Below are 21004 nucleotides of genomic sequence, written 5' to 3' on the forward strand. Positions count from 1 at the left end.
ACGACCATCGGAGAGACCCGTAATACTGTTCTGAAACATGCGGAGGAAGAGAAACCAATGCGACCTAAATCCTCACAGGTATGGGAATATTTCACACTGACATGGGGGGGAGGTGGGGTGCTAGCGGTTGTCTTAGCAGCGCCAGTCGCGCTCGACTTCAAGGTGTAACCTTTATTATTGTTCGGTCTGAAACGGCGCGCCCAGTGACGGGTGGTGCAGCAATGTTGTTGTTCGGGTGGAAATCGGGAGAAAGGTCGGTCCGGGAGATTTTCAGGAGGGGCTTTGAAATTCGGGAGAGTTGACATGTCTGGTCATGTCTGGTCATCGCAGCCCTTGACCATCAGGAGCACAAACTCGTTTTGCCGACCGCACCAGAGTGGGATAAACTGCAGAGGCTGGAGACCCTTCTAGAGCCATGCAGGGAAATCAGTCTGTAACTTATCAAATAACATTGATTTGATTATTTTCTGGAATGAATTAAACCAAGTCAAATATCAATAACATGTATTTATGTAAAAAATAATAATTATGATAATAATAATGATAATTATGTATCTGTGTCCTGTTATTTATCTTTAGTATGCATTTCAGAAAGAAAAAATGGTTAGGATTCAGGTGTGATTAATCATGATTAATCCAATGAAAATCCTGATTAATTTGATTTAAATTTTTAATCATTTGACAGCCCTATTAAAAACATACTATACAAAGGCATTGGGTGGACATCTGTTATATCCGGTTTCTCTCAATTACCAGGACTGCAGACATTAACAAAGCTCCTGTAGGATGGAGATGTAATTTTCCATTAATATTCAGAGTCTTTGCTTTTTATTCCGTTCCACATCCTGCGTGCCCTCTAGGAGCTTACTCTGCTTGTCGGATCACAATCAACATGGAGGGCGAGTGATGACAGAGTTTTTGGGATTCCTCTCTTTTCTTCTTTGAACCCTCTTTCCTTTTTTCTTAGTTCCCCAGTGCTTCCCTCACAGGTCTGACGGTGTTGAGAGTTTTGGTCAAATTCACACATACTTAAAGGTACTTATAGATCAAATGGATTAAACTTAGCTGCCAAAAACACAGCCTCCTCCATGTACCATAACTCTCAGTATAGTCCCTGTCTGATTCATGTTCCACAACAAACACTCTGAGCAGATGGCAGGCTCTGTGATTACAAGAACATCCAGCCCATATTTAATTGAATGCTGGCAGGGAAGCACAGACTGATACCAGCTCTCGATCACATCTGATAAGAAACCCCTGGCTAATGAATGTAATTAAAGCTCACTGAGAACCGGTGTGTGTCTGATCTGCAGGAGGGCCCCAGATCTGCCAAAGTGAAGTTACAGAACGAAGGAGCCTGGGAAAGATGTCAGTGAATATTTTTCGTTCCGGCTACGAAAAGAAAGCAAAGCCACAAAAACATTTTAAAGTAGGGCCGGGACTCGATTAAAAATATTAATCTAATTAATTAGAGGCTTTGTAATTATTAATCAAAATTAATCGCATTTTAACTGCATAAATATTTGACCTGAGAACAGTGAGTAATTTTTTTCACATGGATTTTTATTTTTGTTCAACCAATTCCAGCAGACAAGTGTAGCAATAGCATATTTAGAAATATAGTACTTTCAGAAATTCATGTAGCCTATAGGTAGGTAGACCTTCTGTAAACTATGTTTTTTTAAGTAGACCAATACTTTCAAGTACATTCAGAACATTGGTTATTTTTTCAAACGTGGACTTAGTTACCCTGGTCCTTAAAGCAGTCATCTGGTGCAGTGTGGGTTGGCTGTGGGTCCTTGTACTCGGAGTCGGGCTAACGTCCACGCTAGCTGCTAATTGTTTTGCGTTGAGGTGATACTAGAGGCTCGATGCGAATTCCTTGTTGCACAGCTTGCACACAAGAAAAGCTCTTATTGACGCTTCCATCCGTGTGTTTATTATAATAAAATGTCCTATTCACGGGGCCAACCGACACGGTCTCGTCAGCTTCTTCGTTCATGTTCACTGTGGTTTGTTGTTGTCTGAAGTCATGAACGCTAGTTGGTGCTCCAGTATAATCGGTCCTCCGAAACTCATTCAGTGAGAAAAATTCCGCGGTGCAAAAAAATAAGCGTAAAAATGCGTAAAAAATGTTAAATGTGTTATTTTTTGTGTAATTAATTCATCTTGATTCACATTGTAATTAATTAATCATAATTAAGTCCCAGCCCTATTTTAAAGGAAAAAGAAGATGTGCTGGTTTTACCCGTCACATGAGCAGTGCTTAATTTGAGAACTAAATGGTCTCAACTCACCACAGAACACAGAGGAAGCGACTCAGTGCCGTTTGAGCACTTTTATAAACTTCCGCTCTGTGGGTTTAGACAAAAAACCTGATCGGTGGCTGTACATGGTTTCACAAGGTGCTGTCTGTGGAGTCGATGGCTGTCACATTGCTGATAATCATGATCATAATCACCATCCTTATGTGTAAGTACATTGACGAGTGATATGTTTGTTTAACTATTACCCAATTGTTTGTAATAAGAGACATGATTAAAACCGGCTTCTTTTTCTTCAAGGTGCTTTTGCAATTCAGGTTACCAGCACAACTACCGGTGAGTTTCCAGTTAAGATAACACATCTGTTCTCAATAGGATTGTATAGCATTGCATTGTTTATAAATTAAACGTCTGTCTTTGTTCCAACAAACCAATGCAACAGGTTTTGTTCCTGCGAAGATACTGACCCCCCAGAAGATTATCAGCGAGAACAGCGACTTGCATTTAACCTGCAGCACATTTAGGTTAAAGGATAACATCATGGTTCATGTTTATTTATGTCACAATGACATATGGATTGACCAAAAGAAGCAGAAGAATGATCATTATGATAGCCTTTTCATCATACCCATAGCTAGCCTTAATGACAGTGGAAACTACAGTTGTGTTTTCTCAAGAGAGAATGATTTACTTCCTAAAGAACCAATGAAAGGACTCAACGTGATTCAGATTGTGGTCATAGGTAAGTATTCACATCCAAATATAATACCATGTAAACCTTATTTCTCTCCACTAATCTTGTCTTTTTTTACTGCACAGCCATTTATCTCCCTGCAGATATTTCAATAGCTGGACGTTCGGCTGTCAAGGAGGGGGGCGATGTCACATTTCGATGTTCTGTCTCTGACACCCTGCAAACACTCGGTGATTGTCAATTCATCCACTCCCACCTGAGGAGGAATGAGACACTCGTCCAAGTACAACCGTTCAGCGTTAAACGGATGGAGGCCACTTTCACCATCCGAGGCGCCGTCAGTAAGGATACGGGCAACTACAGCTGCGTGGTGCTGCCATCCAAATGCGTTCCAGAGCAGGAGGAAACACGCCATGGAAATAACGCAGTGATGCTCGTGGTGAAAGGTTAAAAAAAGTTTATAAATATGTTTTTTTCAGTTTGCGTCATGCCGTGCTTTAGTGTTAAAAGGCCTTTCAAAACGTGTGTTCTTGGTCTCAAGAAAGTTTGGTCCTCCGAGTGATGGTCTCTTGTGGAGTAGTAGCCCTGATGTCACTAGTGGGTTTGTGTCTGTGGTTGATCAACAAACAAAGTCAGATCATCGCAGAGAAATCAAAAGGCAAGTTTGAGAGTTCATATTTCTTGGTATGTACTACTATCCAAGAATGACATAGACAAAGATCTCCTACTAGTCAGAGGATGACTTCTATTCTCTTTGACAGGGCCTTGTCTCACTACATCTTCTTACTTGAACATTTTAACACTTTATATATGTTTTTTCCCCATTTCAGTGGCCTTCTCAGCTTCATTCAAGTGAGTTTGACTTTTAACCCAGTCTCATGATGCTGTCAGATGAATTTCAGAGAATTCCCAAACTAACGTAGAGATAAGCAGTGAGTCATTGTTTTCAGTGATATTTGCTCCTCGGCATGTTTTATGTGCACAATGTTTACCATAAACTAAACTATACTGAGTGCACAAGGTAATCTGCCAGTAATCTGTCAACACTGAACTGATTAAAGGGTTTGAATTGTTGTGTTCTTACAGTGCGGCGAGTAGGCACTCACATGCAGACATGTCTGAGGAGCAGAACGACATGGAATCACAGGACGGTACGTTGAAAATGGAGTTACAGTAAAAGAAGACTCTGGGGGCTTTGTAATGAAATGATCTATGATGACTTACATGAACATAATGCAGCTCTATTCTGTTCTAATTCAATACAACAATTCCTCTGCCCAGATGTAGATTTCTGTTGCGTTTTCTTTCTTACAATGAGTTTCTACATGCTATGTTTTAACATGGATTAAAACCTAAAATGAATAATCATGGCTTTTACAAGCATTCCATGTGGTCATCCTAATTTCTGAAGGTCACTGCATAATTTGAGTTTCAGTTCAAATTGTCTTCATCATCACGTGTCTCTGAAAGCACGTTATTAGAAAAGTGCAAAAAAATTTAACTGCTATACATGTTTGTCAGTGAAAAGAACATCAACCCTTTTATTGGTCTCTCTTTAAATCTTTTTCCACTCAAATCATTTTAATACAAACCATTATTCAATGTCCTTTTTTTCCTCAGTTATCAGAATGTTGTGAATGCTGCAGTCTCAATTAATTTTGACGATTGTGAGGGACTGTACAGTGCTGCTGGTAAGTGATACGCTACTTTGTGCCATTATAAAAATAGTTAAAATATTTGTTCATGTTTTAATGTTGAATGTCTCAGAGATGTGAGTCAAACGAGATACACGATGGAAAGTGCGTTAATCAGACGTGGGCCAACTAATACAAGTTACACGCTGTATCATTAAAGCATAATATTCTCAGCTGTTTTCAATATTAGAATAGAGTCACTACCATTTATTCTTGTTATCAAGCAGTTTTTTTCTTACGATGCTAAAAGGCAATGTGGACGAAAAAAACAGGAAGAAAGAAAGTGTTAAAAATAAATAATGTTAAACCAACACTAATCGCATGATGTAATGGTAAAATATGTTATAACAGTCTTGTGCTAAAAGAGTGGCGATTGTAGCCTAACACGGGGAAAACAGAAATGACTAATGTTCTTTTGTTTGCCGCTGAGAGTGAAGAACACACCCACACCCCACATCCACTTAACCCTGGCTGTCACTTGTTTAGCAAGTTTGCAAGTGTCATGACCGCAGGCTCACCTGCTACTGCATTTGACCTCACAGAGTGTGTATAAATGGCTTTGACTGCTCGGAGACGACATCTCCACAGAGCATCGCAATACGTGCTTCTGTATTCGACCTCCGGCTTGCAAGCAATGAATTGACCCTTACGATGTTTGATCAGTCACCAAGGCTTTAATAGATAAACCAAGAAACAAATCATTCTTTTCGCTCAAACCAGTTTCATTGAAATATCCCGTACCAGTTACCGCCTGTAAAAATATTTGCTGCACATCCTCCTTTTTTCAACCGTTTTTTTCTCACTCACAGATGAGTCATCCGGTGCTGCTGTGTATTCAATGCCCACCAGAGGAAGCCCATGACCAGATCCAGTGCTGACCTGATTGTATTCAACTCAGTGGCGCAACTGGAACACCTGTTTTATTCAGCCTCGGTGTCTGCTGAGTTCAATGACCTTATCTGATAAGGAAGCCACTCCAGCAACAGTAGAAGCTGTTTTAGCAGCGTACAAGCAGTGACGAACATCCAACGTTTTTCTGATGACTGCTTTTGTCATTACTGCTGCAACTTGATGGAAGGAATGGAGTTACCACTTTGTAATTAAAATGAGGGAACAGCAGTTAGCATGGCTGCAAATAGATATGTAAATAACTTATGTGAAGATAGTGGATTTAATTTTGAGCCGTGGTGACTGTCTTTTGCTGGAATTTTATATTTTGAACATTGAAACCCTTCGTTTCAATAGTGATGTTACTTGGATCCCTCCTGCCATATTCAAGTGATCATGCATGATAGACTTACTTACTTACTTCCCCTTCGACTACCAAAACTGCACGATGAAGTTCGGCTCATGGACCTACGACAAGGCCAAAAAACCCTGACGCGCCGCCAGCGGCTTTTCAACAACGCGCAGCTCTCCGACCTCAATAACTTAAGTGGAGACCCGGCCAAAGGTGCCGGCTCAGCGCTCCTGTCCTGCGAGGCCCACTGCGACTGCTGCTGGCGCCAGAGATCCGGCAAACTGCCGGCAGACTCGGGGGAGGGCAGCGGGGCACTGGGCAGCCTGGGGGCGCTGAGCGGGGGCAGTGCCGTCGGGGTCGGCGGGGGGAGTCAGTGCTCCAGCGCCGAGTCCGTGGCGGCAGGGACAATGTCCGTGTTGCCGCTGTCCCCCGCGGTCCAGGAGGCCATCGAAAGTGTCAAGTACATAGCAGAGAATATGAGACTCCAGAATGAGGCAAAGGAGGTGAGTGCTCACAATCCTACAAAAACCTTTAGAGGGAAGCTATTTTGACAATGTCACCACATCATTGAAAATCTTTTTTTTAAATTTGATCCTCTCACAGGTTCAGGATGACTGGAAGTACGTTGCCATGGTTATCGACAGAATCTTCCTCTGGGTCTTTGTCCTTGTGTGCATCCTGGGAACAGCTGGCCTCTTCCTCCGGCCTTTATTACTTTGGGATGACGTCTAAATAAGTTTGATAAAGCAAATAATTCAATATTACTCAGTGCACAGCAGTTATTATTCATAAGACTCGACACAGAGAGAGGAAATACTGATCTGATTCAAAGTCACGGAGGAAACGTTTAGATGAATGTTTTTGATAGATATTCTTTTTGTTTGAAGAACTGGTTAAGAGCTCCCCAATGCAGAGGACACTGTTAAATGATGTCAAAGACAACAGAGTCATTTAATTGTTTTCAAACTAGTTTTGCAGCAATGTTTTGTAGTGATCGACAATGCTGGGAAATAAATAAATAGTGAATTGTTCTCATTTTCTCCGCTTTAGGCAACATTTAAATTCTGTAAGTGTGAAAGACAACAGCAACCATTTGTTGGAGAGGCAGTAATCAACTCAAATCGTCATCACCTGCTGGTCAGCAACTTTGTGTGCGGCTGTTGAGATGTTTGTTTCTTTGTCTGGACGTCTGCACACTTGTCCCCTTTTATGAAAATAATCATTATTGCCGAGGACATACTGTTGTAGTGTCAATCATTTCAAGGGGTAACCAATTAGATTGTGTGATCTTGAAGCACAATTCAATTTCAAATTAATTATGAGGGTATGTATTTTCTCAAATGCAACCACTGTGTCACCAGGAAGCTCGGGAATTTCTTCTTTAAATGTCAAATCCAGATTTGGCATTGATTTAACATTTCTTTTCATGTTTCATGGACTGTGTTCAAAGAGTGCCACCATGTGGCAATGATTCGGTACTACAATCACATGTAGCTCATTTTGACATTGTCTTTGTTGTCACACATTCCCAGTGGAAAAATATTATGTTCTATTCCATTGTTTTTACTTTCGAAAATTGGATAGGTATAATTTCTTTAAAATAAAATAGAAAAGCATGTACAAACACATTTTAGTTCTGTCTAAACCAAGTACTTCTGTAAATAAATATTAAAAACATGTTATACAAAGGCATGGTGTGGACATCCGGTTTCTCTCAATTACCAGGACTGCAGACATTGACAAAGGTCCTGTAGGATGGAGATGTAATTTCCATTAGTACTCAGAGTCTTTGCTTTTTATTCCGTTCCACATCCTGCGTGCCCTCTAGGAGCTTACTCTGCTCGTCGGATCACAATCAACATGGAGGGCGAGTGATGACAGACAGTCACACATACTTAAAGACTTATTGATCAAATGGATTAAACTTATTTTAGAATCGCCGCGGTAGATAATAACTTCCAAAAACACAGCCTCCTACATGTACCATAACTCTCAGTATAGTCCCTGTCTGATTCATGTTACACAACAAACACTCTGAGCAGATGGCAGGCTCTGTGATTACAAGAACATCCAGCCCATATTTAATTGAATGCTGGCAGGGAAGCACAGACTGATACCAGCTCTCGATCACATCTGATAAGAAACCCCTGGCTAATGAATGTAATTAAAGCTCACTGAGAACCGGTGTGTGTCTGATCTGCAGGAGGGCCCCAGATCTGCCAAAGTGAAGTTACAGAACGAAGGAGCCTGGGAAAGATGTCGGTGAATATTTTTCGTTCCGGCTACGAAAAGAAAGCAAAGGCACAAAAACATCTAAAAGGTAAAAGAAGATGTGCTGGTTTTACCCATCACATGAGCAGTGCTTAATTTGGGAACTAAATGGTCTCAACTCACCACAGAACACAGAGGAAGCGACTCAGTACCGTTTGAGCACTTTTATAAACTTCCCCTGTACATGGTTTCACAAGGTGCTGTCTGTGGAGTCGATGGCTGTCACATTGCTGATAATCATGATCATAATCACCATCCTTATGTGTAAGTACATTGACGAGTGCTATGTTTCTTTAACTATTACTGAACTATTACTTGTTTGTAAAAAGAGAAATGATTAAAACTGGCTTCTTTTTCTTCAAGGTGCTTTTGCAATTCAGGTTACCAGCTCAACTACCGGTGAGTTTCCATTTAAAATAACACATCTGTTCTCAATAGGATTGTATAACATTGCATTCTTTATAAATTAAACATTTGTCTTTGTTCCAACAAACCAATGCAACAGGTTTTGTTCCTGCGAAGATACTGACCCTTCAGAAGAATATCAGCGAGAACAGCGACTTGCATTTAACCTGCAGCACATTTATGTTAAAGGATAACACCATAGTTCATGTTTATTTATGTCACAATGACATATGGATTGACCAAAAGAGGCAGAGGCGTGATCATTATGATAGCAATTTGATCATACCCGGAGCTAGCCTTAATCACAGTGGAAACTACAGTTGTGTTTTCTCAAGAGAGAATGATTCACTTCCTAAAGAACCAATGAAAGGACTCAACGTGATTCAGATTCTGGTCAAAGGTAAGTATTCAAATCCAAATATAATACCATGTAAACCTTATTTCTCTCCACTAATCTTGGCTTTTTTTTTACTGCACAGCCATTTATCTCCCTGCAGATATTTCAATAGCTGGACGTTCGGCTGTCAAGGAGGGGGGCGAAGTCACATTTCGATGTTCTGTCTCTGACACCCTGCAAACACTCGGTGATTGTCAATTCATCCACTCCCACCTGAGGAGGAATGAGACACTCGTCCAAGTACAACCGTTCAGCGTTAAACGGATGGAGGCCACTTTCACCATCCGAGGCGCCGTCAGTAAGGATACGGGCAACTACAGCTGCGTGGTGCTGCCATCCAAATGCGTTCCAGAGCAGGAGGAAACACGCCATGGAAATAACGCAGTGATGCTCGTGGTCGAAGGTTAAAAAAAGTTTATGAATATGTTTTTTTCAGTTTGCGTCATGCCGTGCTTTAGTGTTAAAAGGCCTTTCAAAACGTGTGTGTTCTTGCTCTCCAGAAAGGTTGGGCCTCCGAGCGATGTTTACTTGTGGAGTAGTAGCCCTGATGTCACTATTGGGTTTGTGTCTGTGGTGGATCAACAAACAAAGTCAGATCATCGCAGAGAGATCAAAAGGCAAGTTTGAGAGTTCATATTTCGTAGTATGTACAACGATTTAAGAATGACATAAACAAAGATCTGTTATTAGTCAGAGGATGACTTCTATTCTATTTGACAGGGCCTTGTCTCACTAACCACATCTTCTTACTTGAACATTTTAACGCTTTATATATGTTTTTTCCCCATTTCAGTGGCCTTCTCAGCTTCATTCAAGTGAGTTTGACTTTTAACCCAGTCTCATGATGCTGTCAGATGAATTTCAGAGCCTTACCAAACTAACGTAGAGATAAGCAGTGAGTCATTGTTTTCAGTGATATTTGCTCCTCGGCATGTTTTATGTGCACAATGTTTACCATAAACTAAACTATACTGAGTGCACAAGGTAATCTGCCAGTAATCTGTCAACACTGAATTGATTAAAGGGTTTGAATTGTTGTGTTCTTACAGTGCGGCGAGTAGGCACTCACATGCAGACATGTTTGAGGAGCAGAACGAGGCAGAGGACATGGAATCGCCGCTTTAAATTCCATGTGTAAATAGAAAAGCATGTACAAACACATTTTAGTTCTGTCCAAACCAAGTACTTCTGTAAATAAATATTAAAAACATGTTATACAAAGGCATGGGGTGGACATCTGTTGTCTCTGGTTTTTCTCAATTACCAGGACTGCAGACATTGACAAAGGTCCTGTAGGATGGAGATGTAATTGTTGGAATGCAGTTCTGCATTCCAAGTATTGTTCTTCGAATCTTTATTCTACCTTTTATATTTCTTCCGCGCCCCCTTTCAACTCCTTCACACTTTCAGCTATTTAAACCCTTCGAATAGTAAAATGTTCATCTCCTTCAGGAGGGGGGTGCTATGACCTTTCAGCTTTTTAGCTCTTATAATTGAATTCATATTAATTAAAATCATCAACTTTTTTAACATGGTTTCCAATGGAGTTTATTTTCAATTCCTCTCAAAACTTAAACTTTCAACTTTTTCAGCCTATCCAATCTTTCAGCTAGAGACACCATTTAAACGTTAAAATGTAGACACAAGTCTTAACAATCTTATTTAAAAACAGCTTGTTGATATCTATTATACCTTTTTCATAATCACTAATTATGTTTCATTAGTTTTTGGGTCCGTTACTGAGTTTTACATGAGTGTGTGTTGCGTTTTCTTAGAGTGAGGCAGAGTGGAGCCGTGTCAGGGTTCAGTAAAAAAAGAAGGAACTTTTGCTTTTACGGCCACAATATTCACTTTTCATGCTTAATTTCTAGAAAAAAACGATGCCGTGCTTGTGCTGGTCGGACTCATAGAGTATGGAATCCCACAGTTATTTACTTTTTGCGTGAGGAGCCCGATAGTAGAGATGAGCGAGTACAGCATTATCTGTATCTGTATCTGTTGAACCATATGAATTATCTGTATCCGTATCTGTACTCGGATTGGGCGGGGCCTAACCCGAACGTGGGCGGGGCTTAACCCGGAAGTATGAAGGATTTAACCCGTAAGTTGTCGGGTTGTCTTGAAATGGGCTGGGCTTTAACCGTTATGCTCTTTTTTAAGCATGCAACTGACCCTTCGAAGGGAGCTTGATTAACAGGTGATATGACCAATCATACATCAACTTGAAAAACAGTGTACTGAACTGACGCATTTCTGCGGTTAAAACAGCGTTCCTTCTTAATTATTATGTTCCTTTATGTTTATCACTCATTATTCTGATCACTGATGATCATGAGAGAGAGAGGGGAAGTGTGTGTGTGGCTTAATTTGTAATATTATTATTTTGTTATTTAACACAACTAGTCAACGTCAGACACTGAGTGCGTGAAGAGAGTCAGTAGACGGAGAGAGAGAGAGAGAGAGAGAGAGAGCGAGAGAGAGGTCAGTGCGTGAAGTAAAAAAAAAAAATTGGTTAGAGCCGACTGAAAAAAAAATCTCAGACAGGCAGAGACGCAACGCGAGTCGCATTCTTAAGCACCCCGTCTTAACAAGCCCCACGTTTACCTGAACTCTACTAGTTAAGAACAACAAACCGAAGTTAAAAAAATAAACCTGAAGCCGAAGAAATCTTTTAAATTTATCGGGAAAGACCCACGAACCTGATGACTGAGAAGGGAGAGAGGAGTTCTGTGTATGAGTGAGCCGAGCGGGACTCAGCAACACAAACAGTGTGTGCGTAGGGGAGGGGCGCTGTGACTACCAGCCAATGACAGAACGCAGACACAGACAGCTAACTCAAGGAGGACTTTTATTCAATCCGAGCACAGATATTGACTCGTATTACTCGTATAATACTCGTACTCGTAAAAAGTGCTTTATCCGTACCGGATACTCGTTTCAGCCGAGTATCCGGCTCAACTCTACCCGATAGTGAGACAAAGGCCGTTTCTCAATACCTAAGACGGCGAGAACGGACTCGCGTTCCCGCGAGAATAGACTCGGGAGACAGACTCGGGAGTCCTGACTCGCAGGTTCGGGAGAACGGAGAACGGTCATTTCCGCAATTGGAACAGCAGCTGACTTGATGACGTCACCACGTCAGCTGGTCTTGCTAATACGTTTTTATTTTAGTTTTTGACTTAAATATTTTACTATTCAGTCAGAAAATTACATTACGTTACTTAAAAAAGTAGTATTTATAAACTTCGACATAAAGTTGTGTTTATTTTCCTCTGTCGTTGTTGCCTGTTGCTGAGGTGAAATGCATTCTGGGATATATGTCTCTCACAAGAACAGACGAGCCTGCTTCGATGCATGCCCGGTAAAATGGGCGGGGCGAGCCACATCCGGGTATTATGACCGTTCTCGGCCAGATGCGGACTTGAGAATTGGAACAGTACTCGGGCTGCGACTGATGACGTTTCACGAGTCCACGAGAACAAAAGTCCACACAAGAACGCATATTGAGAAACGGCCAAAGTCTGTACCGAGCCCCATAGGCTTCAATACAAATCTGCCAACATTAAAAAACAAAAACAACAGAAGGTACATGTTTTGTAAACTGTTATTTTAGCAGTTTTAAAACACATACAGACATGAAAACTACACTCATGCGTTTGGTAGAGTCTTGGGTCTCTCAAAATCACATTATTTTTTGGCTACCCCAAATAGTTTTGCTCCAGAGGGCATTTGTTTGAGGTCTGGATTCTGAGTAACTCGCGGTCTGTCTGCCGCTGTGAGCTCGTTAGTGACCAGCTGGTTCGTTTGTGAGCGCAACCTAAGTGTTCGATGACCATAAAAACAGCTGCTCAGGAGTCATCCACTGTGCAGGGACGTGTAGGTTTAACCGTGGTTAGCTAACGGTACATATAGACGTGCATGTCATGAGTTGGGACAGAAACCCGGGACGAGCTGAATGTAAGTAACATGGGAGAGCACCATTAACTAGCCGTGCTAGCTGGCTAACGAAGCTACTACGGGAACCACAGAGGGCGAGTGCTAAAGAGGCTACACGCCGAGCAGCACGTCTCATTCGGCCACTGCCTCCGTACGAGACACCGGCATTTTCCGACGCGTTGCCCATCTGCAGGAGTCTTAAACCGGGGGTGTGACGTTGTTCCTTCGGTTTTGTCATTGAGTTGCAGAAACGTGAGTTTATTTTCTTACGCGAATGACAGGAGATAGTTTGGTCTTTATTTTACGCAACAAAGCGTTAACTTAATATACTATTAATAACGTTTTTCGCGGACTGCAAGAAGGTCCGTCGCATAATAAGCACCGCAAAAGTATGGTAGGTTCTGTCATCAGCAGGGCCGGGTCTAGGCAGGGGCAAGAGAGGGGGCCTGGCCCCCTCAAATAAATGTTGTGCCCCCTCAAACTAGGTGCTGGAGCTAGGTGCTGGAGCACAATGCCCCCTCAAGATTTGTGGCTGCCCCCTCATACATGCCTGTCTAGACCCGGCCCTGGTCATCAGTGTATTAATGGGTGAGTGGTGTCATGTAGTATTAAAGCGCTTTGAGTGGTCAGAAGACAAGAAAAGCGCTGTAGAGCGCTGTAAAGCGCAATTTCTAAAAGTATTTCAGCTTTTTCTATTCTTTCAGCAATGTTTAGAATAATTTCAGCTTGTTTCATTTCTGTACTTTAAGCAACTTTTTAAAATGAATTTCAGCTTTATGAATTCCAACACATTTTCAGCAGGAAATGTATTTTCTAGTTTCCATTAGTAGTCAGAGTCTTTGCTTTTTATTCCGTTCCACATCCTGCGTGCCCTCTAGGAGCTTACTCTGCTCGTTGGATCACAATCAACATGGAGGGCGAGTGATGACAGAGTTTTTGCGATTTCTCTCTTTTCTTCTTTGAACCCTCTTTCCTTTTTCCCTGGTCTGACGGTGTTAAGAGTTTGGGTCAAAATCTCACATACTTAAAAACGTATAGATCAAATGGATTAAACTTATATCAGAATCGCCGTGGTAGGTAATAGCTTCCAAAAACACAGCCTCCTACATGTACCATAACTCTCAGTATAGTCCCTGTCTGATTCATGTTCCACAACAAACACTCTGAGCAGATGGCAGGCTCTGTGATTACAAGAACATCCAGCCCATATTTAATTGAATGCTGGCAGGGAAGCACAGACCGATACCAGCCTCGATCACATCTGATAAGAAACCCCTGACTAATGAATGTAATTAAAGCTCACTGAGAACCGGTGTGTGTCTGATCTGCAGGAGGGCCCCAGATCTGCCAAAGTGAAGTTACAGAACGAAGGAGCCTGGGAAAGATGTCGGTGAATATTTTTCGTTATGGCTACAAAAAGAAAGCAAAGCCACAAAAACATCTAAAAGGTAAAAGAAGATGTGCTGGTTTTACCCGTCACATGAGCAGTGCTTAATTTGGGAACTAAATGGTCTCAACTCACCACAGAACACAGAGGAAGCGACTCAGTACCGTTTGAGCACTTTTATAAACTTCCCCTGTACATGGTTTCACAAGGTGCTGTCTGTGGAGTCGATGGCTGTCACATTGCTGATAATCATGATCATAATCACCATCCTTATGTGTAAGTACATTGACGAGTGCTATGTTTGTTTAACTGTTACCGAATTGTTTGTAATAAGAGAAATGATTAAAACCGGCTTCTTTTTTTTCAAGGTGCTTTTGCAATTCAGGTTACCAGCACAACTACCGGTGAGTTTCCATTTAAGATAACACATCTGTTCTCAATAGGATTGTATAGCATTGCATTGTTTATAAATTAAACGCCTGTCTTTGTTCCAACAAACCAATGCAACAGATTTTGTTCCTGCGAAGATAATGGCCCTTCAGAAGAATATCAGCGAGAACAGCGACTTGCATTTAACCTGCAGCACATATACGTTCAAGAATAACACCATGGCTCATGTTTATTTATGTCACAATGGCATATGGATTGACCAAAAGAATCAGAAGAATGATCGTTATGATAGCAATTTCATCATACCCAGAGCTAGCCTTAATCACAGTGGAAACTACAGTTGTGTTTTCTCAGAAGAGAATGATTTACTTCCTAAAGAACCAATGAAAGGAGACAACGTGATTCAGATCCTGGTCATAGGTAAGTATTCACATCCAAATATAATACCACGTAAACCTTATTTCTCTCCACTAATTTAGTCTTTTTTTTTTTTTTTACTGCACAGGCAATTATCTCCCTGCAGATATTTCAATAGCTGGACCTTCGGCTGTCAAGGAGGGGGGCGATGTCACATTTCGATGTTCTGTCTCTGACACCCTGCAAACACTCAGTGATTGTCAATTCATCCACTCCCACCTGAGGAGGAATGAGACACTCGTCCAAGTGCAACCGTTCAGCGTTAAACGGATGGAGGCCACTTTCACCATTCGAGGCGCCGTCAGTAGGGATACGGGCAACTACAGCTGCGCGGTGCTGCCATCCAAATGCGTTCCAGAGCAGGAGGAAACACGCCATGGAAATAACGTAGTGATGCTCGTGGTGAAAGGTTAAAAAAAGTTTATAAATATGTTTTTTTCAGTTTGCGTCATGCCGTGCTTTAGTGTTTAAAGGCCTTTCAAAACGTGTGTGTTCTTGCTCTCCAGAAAGTTTGGTCCCCCGAGCGATGGTCTCTTGTGCAATAGTAGCCCTGATGTCACTAGTGGGTTTGTGTCTGTGGTGGATCAACAAACAAAGTCAGATCATCGCAGAGAAATCAAAAGGCAAGTTTGAGAGTTCATATTTCGTAGTATGTACAACGATTTAAGAATGACATAAATAAAGATCTGTTATTAGTCAGAGGATGACTTCTATTCTATTTGACAGGGCCTTGTCTCACTACATCTTCTTACTTCAACATTTTAACACTTTATATATGTTTTTTCCCTATTTCAGTGGCCTTCTCAGCTTCATTCGAGTGAGTTTGACTTTTAACCCAGTCTCATGATGCTGTCAGATGAATTTCAGAGCATTACCAAACTAACGTAGAGATAAGCAGCGAGTCATTGTTTTTAGTGATATTTGCTCCTCGGCATGTTTTATGCGCACAATGTTTACCATAAAATAAAATATACTTCGTACACAAGGTAATCTGCCAGTAATCAGTTAACACTGAATTGATTAAAGGGTTTGAATTGTTGTGTTCTTACAGTGCGGCGAGTAGGCACTCACATGCAGACATGTTTGAGGAGCAGAACTACATGGAATCACAGGACGGTACGTTGAAAATGGAGTTACAGTAAAAGCAGACTCTGCGGGCTTTGTGATGAAATGATCTATGATGACATGAACATAATGCAGCTCCATTCTTTTCTAATTCAATACAACAATTCCTCTGCTTAGATGTAGATTTCTGTTGCGTTTTCTTTCTTACAATGAGTTTGTTCTAACATGGATTAAAACCTAAAATTAATAATCATGGCTTTTACAAGCATTCCATGTGGTCATCCTAATTTCTGAAGGTCACTGCATAATTTGAGTTTCAGTTGAAATTGTTTTCATCATTACGTGTCTCTGAAAGCACTTTATTAGAAAAGTGCAAAAGAACTTGACTGCTATACATGTTTGTCAGTAAAAAAAACATCAACCCTTTTATTGGTCTCTCTTTGAATCTTTTTCCACTCAGGAGATTCTTTCACCACCGAGGGAGAAGAGTAAGAAACATGAAATCAGTTTAATACAAACAATTATTTAATGTCCTTTTTTTGTCAGAGCAATTATGCAAGTTACATTTATTGTAAAGGTGTGTGTATTTGAATTCACATGACAAATTCTGTTGAAATATTAATAACGGACAACATTTTCTCAGTTATCAGAATGTTGTGAATGCTGCAGTCTCAATTAATTTTGACGATTGTGAGGGACTGTACAGTGCTGCTGGTAAGTGATACGCTACTTTGTGCTATTATAAAAATAGTTAAAACATTTTTTTTCATGTTTTTATGTTGAATGTCACAGACGACAACATCCTTGTGAGTCAAGCGAGAGACACGAAGGAAAGTGCGTTAAACAGACGTGGGCCAACTAATACAAGTTACACGCCGTATCATTAAAGCGTATTATTCTCCGCTGTTTTCAATATTAGAATGGAGTCACTACCATTTGTTGTTATCAAGCTGTTTTTTTCTTACAATGCTAAAAAGCAACTTAGACAAAAAAAACGGGAAGAAATAAAGTGTTACAAATAAATAAAGTTAAACCAACACTAATCGCATGATGTAATGGTAAAATATGTAAAACAGTCTTGTGCTAAAAGCGATTGTAGCCGAAATGAAAGCGGAAATGACGAATGTTTTTTTGTTTGCCGCTGAGTGTAAAGAAAAAAAACACCCCACATCCCCTTTACCCTGGCTGTCACTTGTTTAGCAAGTTTCGCAAGTTTGCAAGTGTCATGACCGCAGGTTCACCTGCTACTGCATTTGACCTCACTGAGTGTGTATAAATGGCTTTGACTGCTCGGAGACGCCATCTCCACAGAGCATCGCAATACGTGCTTCTGTATTTGACCTAAGGCTTACAAGCAATGAATTGACCCTTACGATGTTTGATCAGTCACCAAGTCTTTAATAGATAAACCAAGAAACAAATCATTCTTTTCGCCCAAACCAGTTTCATTGAAATATCACGTAAAAATTATCGCCTGTAAAATATTTCCTTTTTTAACCGTTTTTTTCTCACTCACAGAGGAGTCAACCGGTGCTGCTGTGTATTCAATGCCCACCAGAGGAGACCCATGACCAGATCCAGTGCTGACCGGATTGTATTCAACTTAGTGGCGCAACTGGAACACCTGTTTTATTCAGCCTCGGTGTCTGCTGAGTGCAATGACCTCATCCGATAAGGAAGCCACTCTGGCAACAGTAGAAGCTGTTTTAGCAGCGTACGAGCAGTGACCAACATCCAACGTTTTTCTGATGGCTGCTTTCGTCATTACTGCTGCAACTTGATGGGAAGAATGGAGTTACCACTTTGTAATTAAAAATGAGGGAGCAGCAGTTAGCATGGCTGCAAATAGATTTATTTGAAGATAGTGGACTTAATTTTGAGCCGTGGTGACTGTCTTTTGCTGGAATTTTATATTTTGAACATGTGAGGTCACCTTTAATACCAGAGCATTGCCCTTGAAAGGAAAACATAACACCTGCATAATCCCTGCTGGACTAAATAGTCCATAACTGTTTTTAAGTTTCATTTTTGTTTAATTCTTTTCAATTAATCAAATTCCTTACAATGGATATGTTTTCAATTTTTTAATAAAGATGTACTTGTTAAGATGTGTTTTTCCATTTATTTAATTGTTTTTTCTTTTCAAACTCTTCTCAATAGACTAAATCCGAAAAAGACGAAGAAAAACAACAACAGCAGCCAGAAAGAACGAAACCATTTCAGCAGAGTGATGGGAGTACCAGGGCAGCCTGTCACAGACATTTATCTTCTTTCCCGTTTAGTCCAATTTCACTTTTATTTTACAACACAATCTAAAGCAAGACCACAGTAACCAAGCAACAAATAGCAAAGCAACCACTGCTATTGTTAGTAAAAATAGCATCACATCCACAGAGTGGTAGGAGTACCAGGGCATCCTGTAGGACTCTGTTCTCAGGTGAGCTGCACCTTTGTGCCTCATGACAAACTCTATCCAGAAGAGGGCGGTATCCAGCGGCTTCATGGGCTGATCTCTGTGCAGCCTGGAGAGCCTCTGCATGTTCTTCCTGTAGGAGGGATCATTCAACACCTCCTGAATGGCGTTCAGTAAGTTGTTGCCTTTGTCCACCGTGGCTAAAGAAAGAATCTTAGCCGCCCCTCTTTCTTGCAGGCGCAGAAGGTTGTCGTATTGGTCGTAAAACAGAGGCAGACCTACTACTGGGACTCCATGATAAATAGCTTCTTGAACTCCGTTGGTTCCTCCGTGAGCCACAAACAGTTTTATCTTGGGGTGTCCTAAAAGGTCTTTCTGTGGCATCCAGTCCACAAGCAGGGTGTTGTTCCCCAGAGTGGCCGGTCTGACCCCTTTGTGCCTCCAGATGACTTTCTGAGGTAATTTAGCGAAAGCTGCAGCCATCTCATTTGATATATCAGCAGGAAGCTCGCTCACAAAAGTCCCCAGAGACATGATGATGACCCCGTGTTCTCCAGAACTCTGTACAAACTCCTCAAAGTGTTCAGGGAGAGGTTCGGCAGGTTTACACTGGAAGCCTCCCATGTAGACAACATTAGGCATGGTGGGCCGAGGGAACTCAAACACAAAGTTCACTCTCATCAGCCACAGGTCTGCCCCGTGCAGTAAGTCAATATATCTGACCTCTGGGCTAAAGAACTTGGCACAAAAAGCTTGATACTGTGGACGAACGAGAAATACATCTTGAGCTAACCAAATGAGAGAGAAGAGGTAATTTTTAACCCTTTGATTGAAAGTCATTTTGTCGGATAGTCCAGAGCCGGTCAATGGGATGTAAGATAAGGGAGAAGGTGCAATTGCCATATGTCCCTCTCCGCTAGTTATCCACCGCACATTGTAGACCAGAGGCAGCCTAAGAGCATGAGCCAACAATATTCCTGCTCCCCACGCAGGATCGGTTAAGACCAGATCATATTTTCTGTCCTTTAAAGTCTTCATTAAGTCCTTATCTTCAAACATGTCAGTGGCCATTTTGCACATCATTCTATGCACGTTGAACATTGCAGAAAACATCTCAGCCTGCAAACTCGCAAAGCTCCAAATCGAGCTCTCCCCTCTTTCTATGTCAATGATCTTTTTCAGGATCGGGTTGATGAAGTCAGGATTAAATGCTTCGGTAACAGGAACTGTGATTGTCTTGTAATGCGGGGAGTCCTCCTGGATGTACCAGCTCTTATCGGTTCGGACCACATCAACAGAGTGTCCTCGAGAGTGGAGAGCTTTGACCATGATGTCCATGTTGACCCAGTGGCTTCCCTCTAAAGGAAAAATCAAAATCTTTCGTCCGTGGCATATTCTCCGTGACAACAGTATGATAGATATGAGGAGAAGAGAAGTTGCATATCTGTGGGGGGGCATTTTTGACCTGAAGGGGAAAAAAAGATAAAACATTCATAATCGAGAAACAGACATAAATACAATAGTTAAATTATTTTCTACCTTCAAGTTATCCCCCAACAGAGGAAAATTATTTAAATGACATGCAAGATTGATCTGTAACATACCTCCACTTGAACTCAGATGTCGGTGTGAAACACGAAAACAAATCCTTGAATGCTTAACTATAAATTCCAGGGCTGCTTACATAAGTGGATTATCGATAGTGTTCTCTTGGGGCTTTTCTGCAGAAAATGAGTGGAGACCCTTTTTTGTACCTCTCTGCCATAAAGGCCATAGCACTTGGACTTGTCCCCTCTTAGAGTGGTATGCTCCATGCCCCCCCCCCCTCCCGGAGTGGTATCTTCCATCTCCTCAAACCCACTTTATTGCTGAATTCATGTATAATGTCTGTGAGCTTAGTCAAGTTATGTCCAGAAGTCAGTATTTTTTCATATTTAGACATTGATGTCCTACCTGTGGACTCACATTATATAACTACATGTCCTGATAGTTAATCGCTGCTAACTGGGATTTAGTGTAGGTAGCCAATGTGGCCCCATAGAGCCACCTTGTGGATGCGCTACGAGTAGCTGTGCATGCCGCGTCGTTGTCTACAGTGCTTGGGTGTAATGGTTTTCCTTTTGTTTATGAGTCTTTTATCAGAAATCAGGCACACAACTGTGAACAAATGCAAACTACAAAGGTATTTCTGTCAATTCTACTTCTTCTGTCTGGAACCACTGGTCTATTCGTGAATAGCAGTCACGTCAGTGGTGCGTGGTGAATTTGCAAAACCCTAAGATCTAAGGGAAAGCACTGTCAGTACAAAATCTTCCTTTTACTCCCTGTGGGAAATCTGTTCGGAATTTTTTAAATTCTGATTAGCAAAAAGCCTTTAATCCTTGTGGAGAGGGCGAACACAGTCCAAATGGATTTCTGTGCCTTTATGTCA

At 41.3% G+C, this 21004-nt stretch overlaps 2 protein-coding genes and 2 long non-coding RNA genes across 9 annotated transcripts in view; 3 read left to right on the top strand and 1 right to left on the bottom strand.

Annotated features, from left to right (window-relative positions):
* The first annotated feature begins 2394 nt into the window (after positions 1 to 2394).
* Positions 2395 to 17884, top strand: LOC119227157 (uncharacterized). Of its 3 annotated transcripts, none has more exons than XR_009956028.1 (10): positions 2395 to 2472; positions 2565 to 2600; positions 2707 to 3006; positions 3084 to 3404; positions 3500 to 3616; positions 3789 to 3810; positions 4045 to 4109; positions 4579 to 4649; positions 5462 to 6395; positions 6496 to 7552. XR_009956028.1 is itself a non-coding variant. In XM_062561828.1 (10 exons), exons 1-10 carry the CDS (start codon positions 2424 to 2426, stop codon positions 17729 to 17731), a joined length of 1062 nt encoding a protein of 353 aa, XP_062417812.1. In that variant the 5' UTR covers positions 2395 to 2423; the 3' UTR covers positions 17732 to 17884. The 3 variants fall into 3 exon arrangements, 2 of the variants coding, with proteins under 2 accessions (XP_062417812.1, XP_037341573.2); XM_062561828.1 differs by lacking the exons at positions 4579 to 4649; positions 5462 to 6395; positions 6496 to 7552 and adding exons at positions 16621 to 16648; positions 16804 to 16874; positions 17679 to 17884; XM_037485676.2 differs by lacking the exons at positions 2395 to 2472; positions 2565 to 2600; positions 2707 to 3006; ... (5 more) ...; positions 5462 to 6395; positions 6496 to 7552 and adding exons at positions 14895 to 15098; positions 15184 to 15504; positions 15602 to 15718; ... (3 more) ...; positions 16804 to 16874; positions 17679 to 17884.
* Positions 8093 to 10342, top strand: LOC134102894 (uncharacterized). Of its 2 annotated transcripts, XR_009956063.1 has the most exons (6): positions 8093 to 8212; positions 8361 to 8427; positions 8527 to 8562; positions 8669 to 9368; positions 9466 to 9780; positions 10015 to 10342. It is a non-coding gene; the product is annotated as an uncharacterized LOC134102894 (long non-coding RNA). The 2 variants fall into 2 exon arrangements; XR_009956062.1 differs by lacking the exon at positions 8093 to 8212 and having other exon boundaries at positions 8223 to 8427.
* LOC134127306 (uncharacterized) lies at positions 10871 to 14894 on the top strand. Of its 2 annotated transcripts, XR_009956029.1 has the most exons (5): positions 10871 to 11162; positions 14233 to 14349; positions 14498 to 14564; positions 14657 to 14692; positions 14799 to 14894. It is a non-coding gene; the product is annotated as an uncharacterized LOC134127306 (long non-coding RNA). The 2 variants fall into 2 exon arrangements; XR_009956030.1 differs by lacking the exon at positions 14233 to 14349.
* Positions 17885 to 18020: 136 nt separating the features above from the next.
* The window catches only part of LOC119227129 (UDP-glucuronosyltransferase 2C1-like), a 76706-nt gene continuing 73722 nt past the window's right edge, over positions 18021 to 21004 (bottom strand). The window contains exons 1-2 of one of the 2 annotated variants that reach the window (XM_037485635.2): positions 20178 to 20922; positions 18022 to 20038 (exon numbers count right to left, since the gene is read on the bottom strand). In XM_037485635.2, coding sequence (XP_037341532.2) covers positions 18439 to 20031 — 1593 coding nt within the window. In that variant the 5' untranslated portion in view covers positions 20032 to 20038; positions 20178 to 20922 and the 3' untranslated portion in view covers positions 18022 to 18438. Of the gene's footprint in view, positions 20039 to 20177; positions 20923 to 21004 lie in introns of those variants that run through there. The other variant, XM_062561826.1, reaches the window with a different exon arrangement.

The sequence above is a fragment of the Pungitius pungitius genome, chromosome 4 (genome assembly GCF_949316345.1).
Source record: "Pungitius pungitius chromosome 4, fPunPun2.1, whole genome shotgun sequence".
In the NCBI taxonomy this organism is placed as follows: domain Eukaryota; kingdom Metazoa; phylum Chordata; class Actinopteri; order Perciformes; family Gasterosteidae; genus Pungitius; species Pungitius pungitius.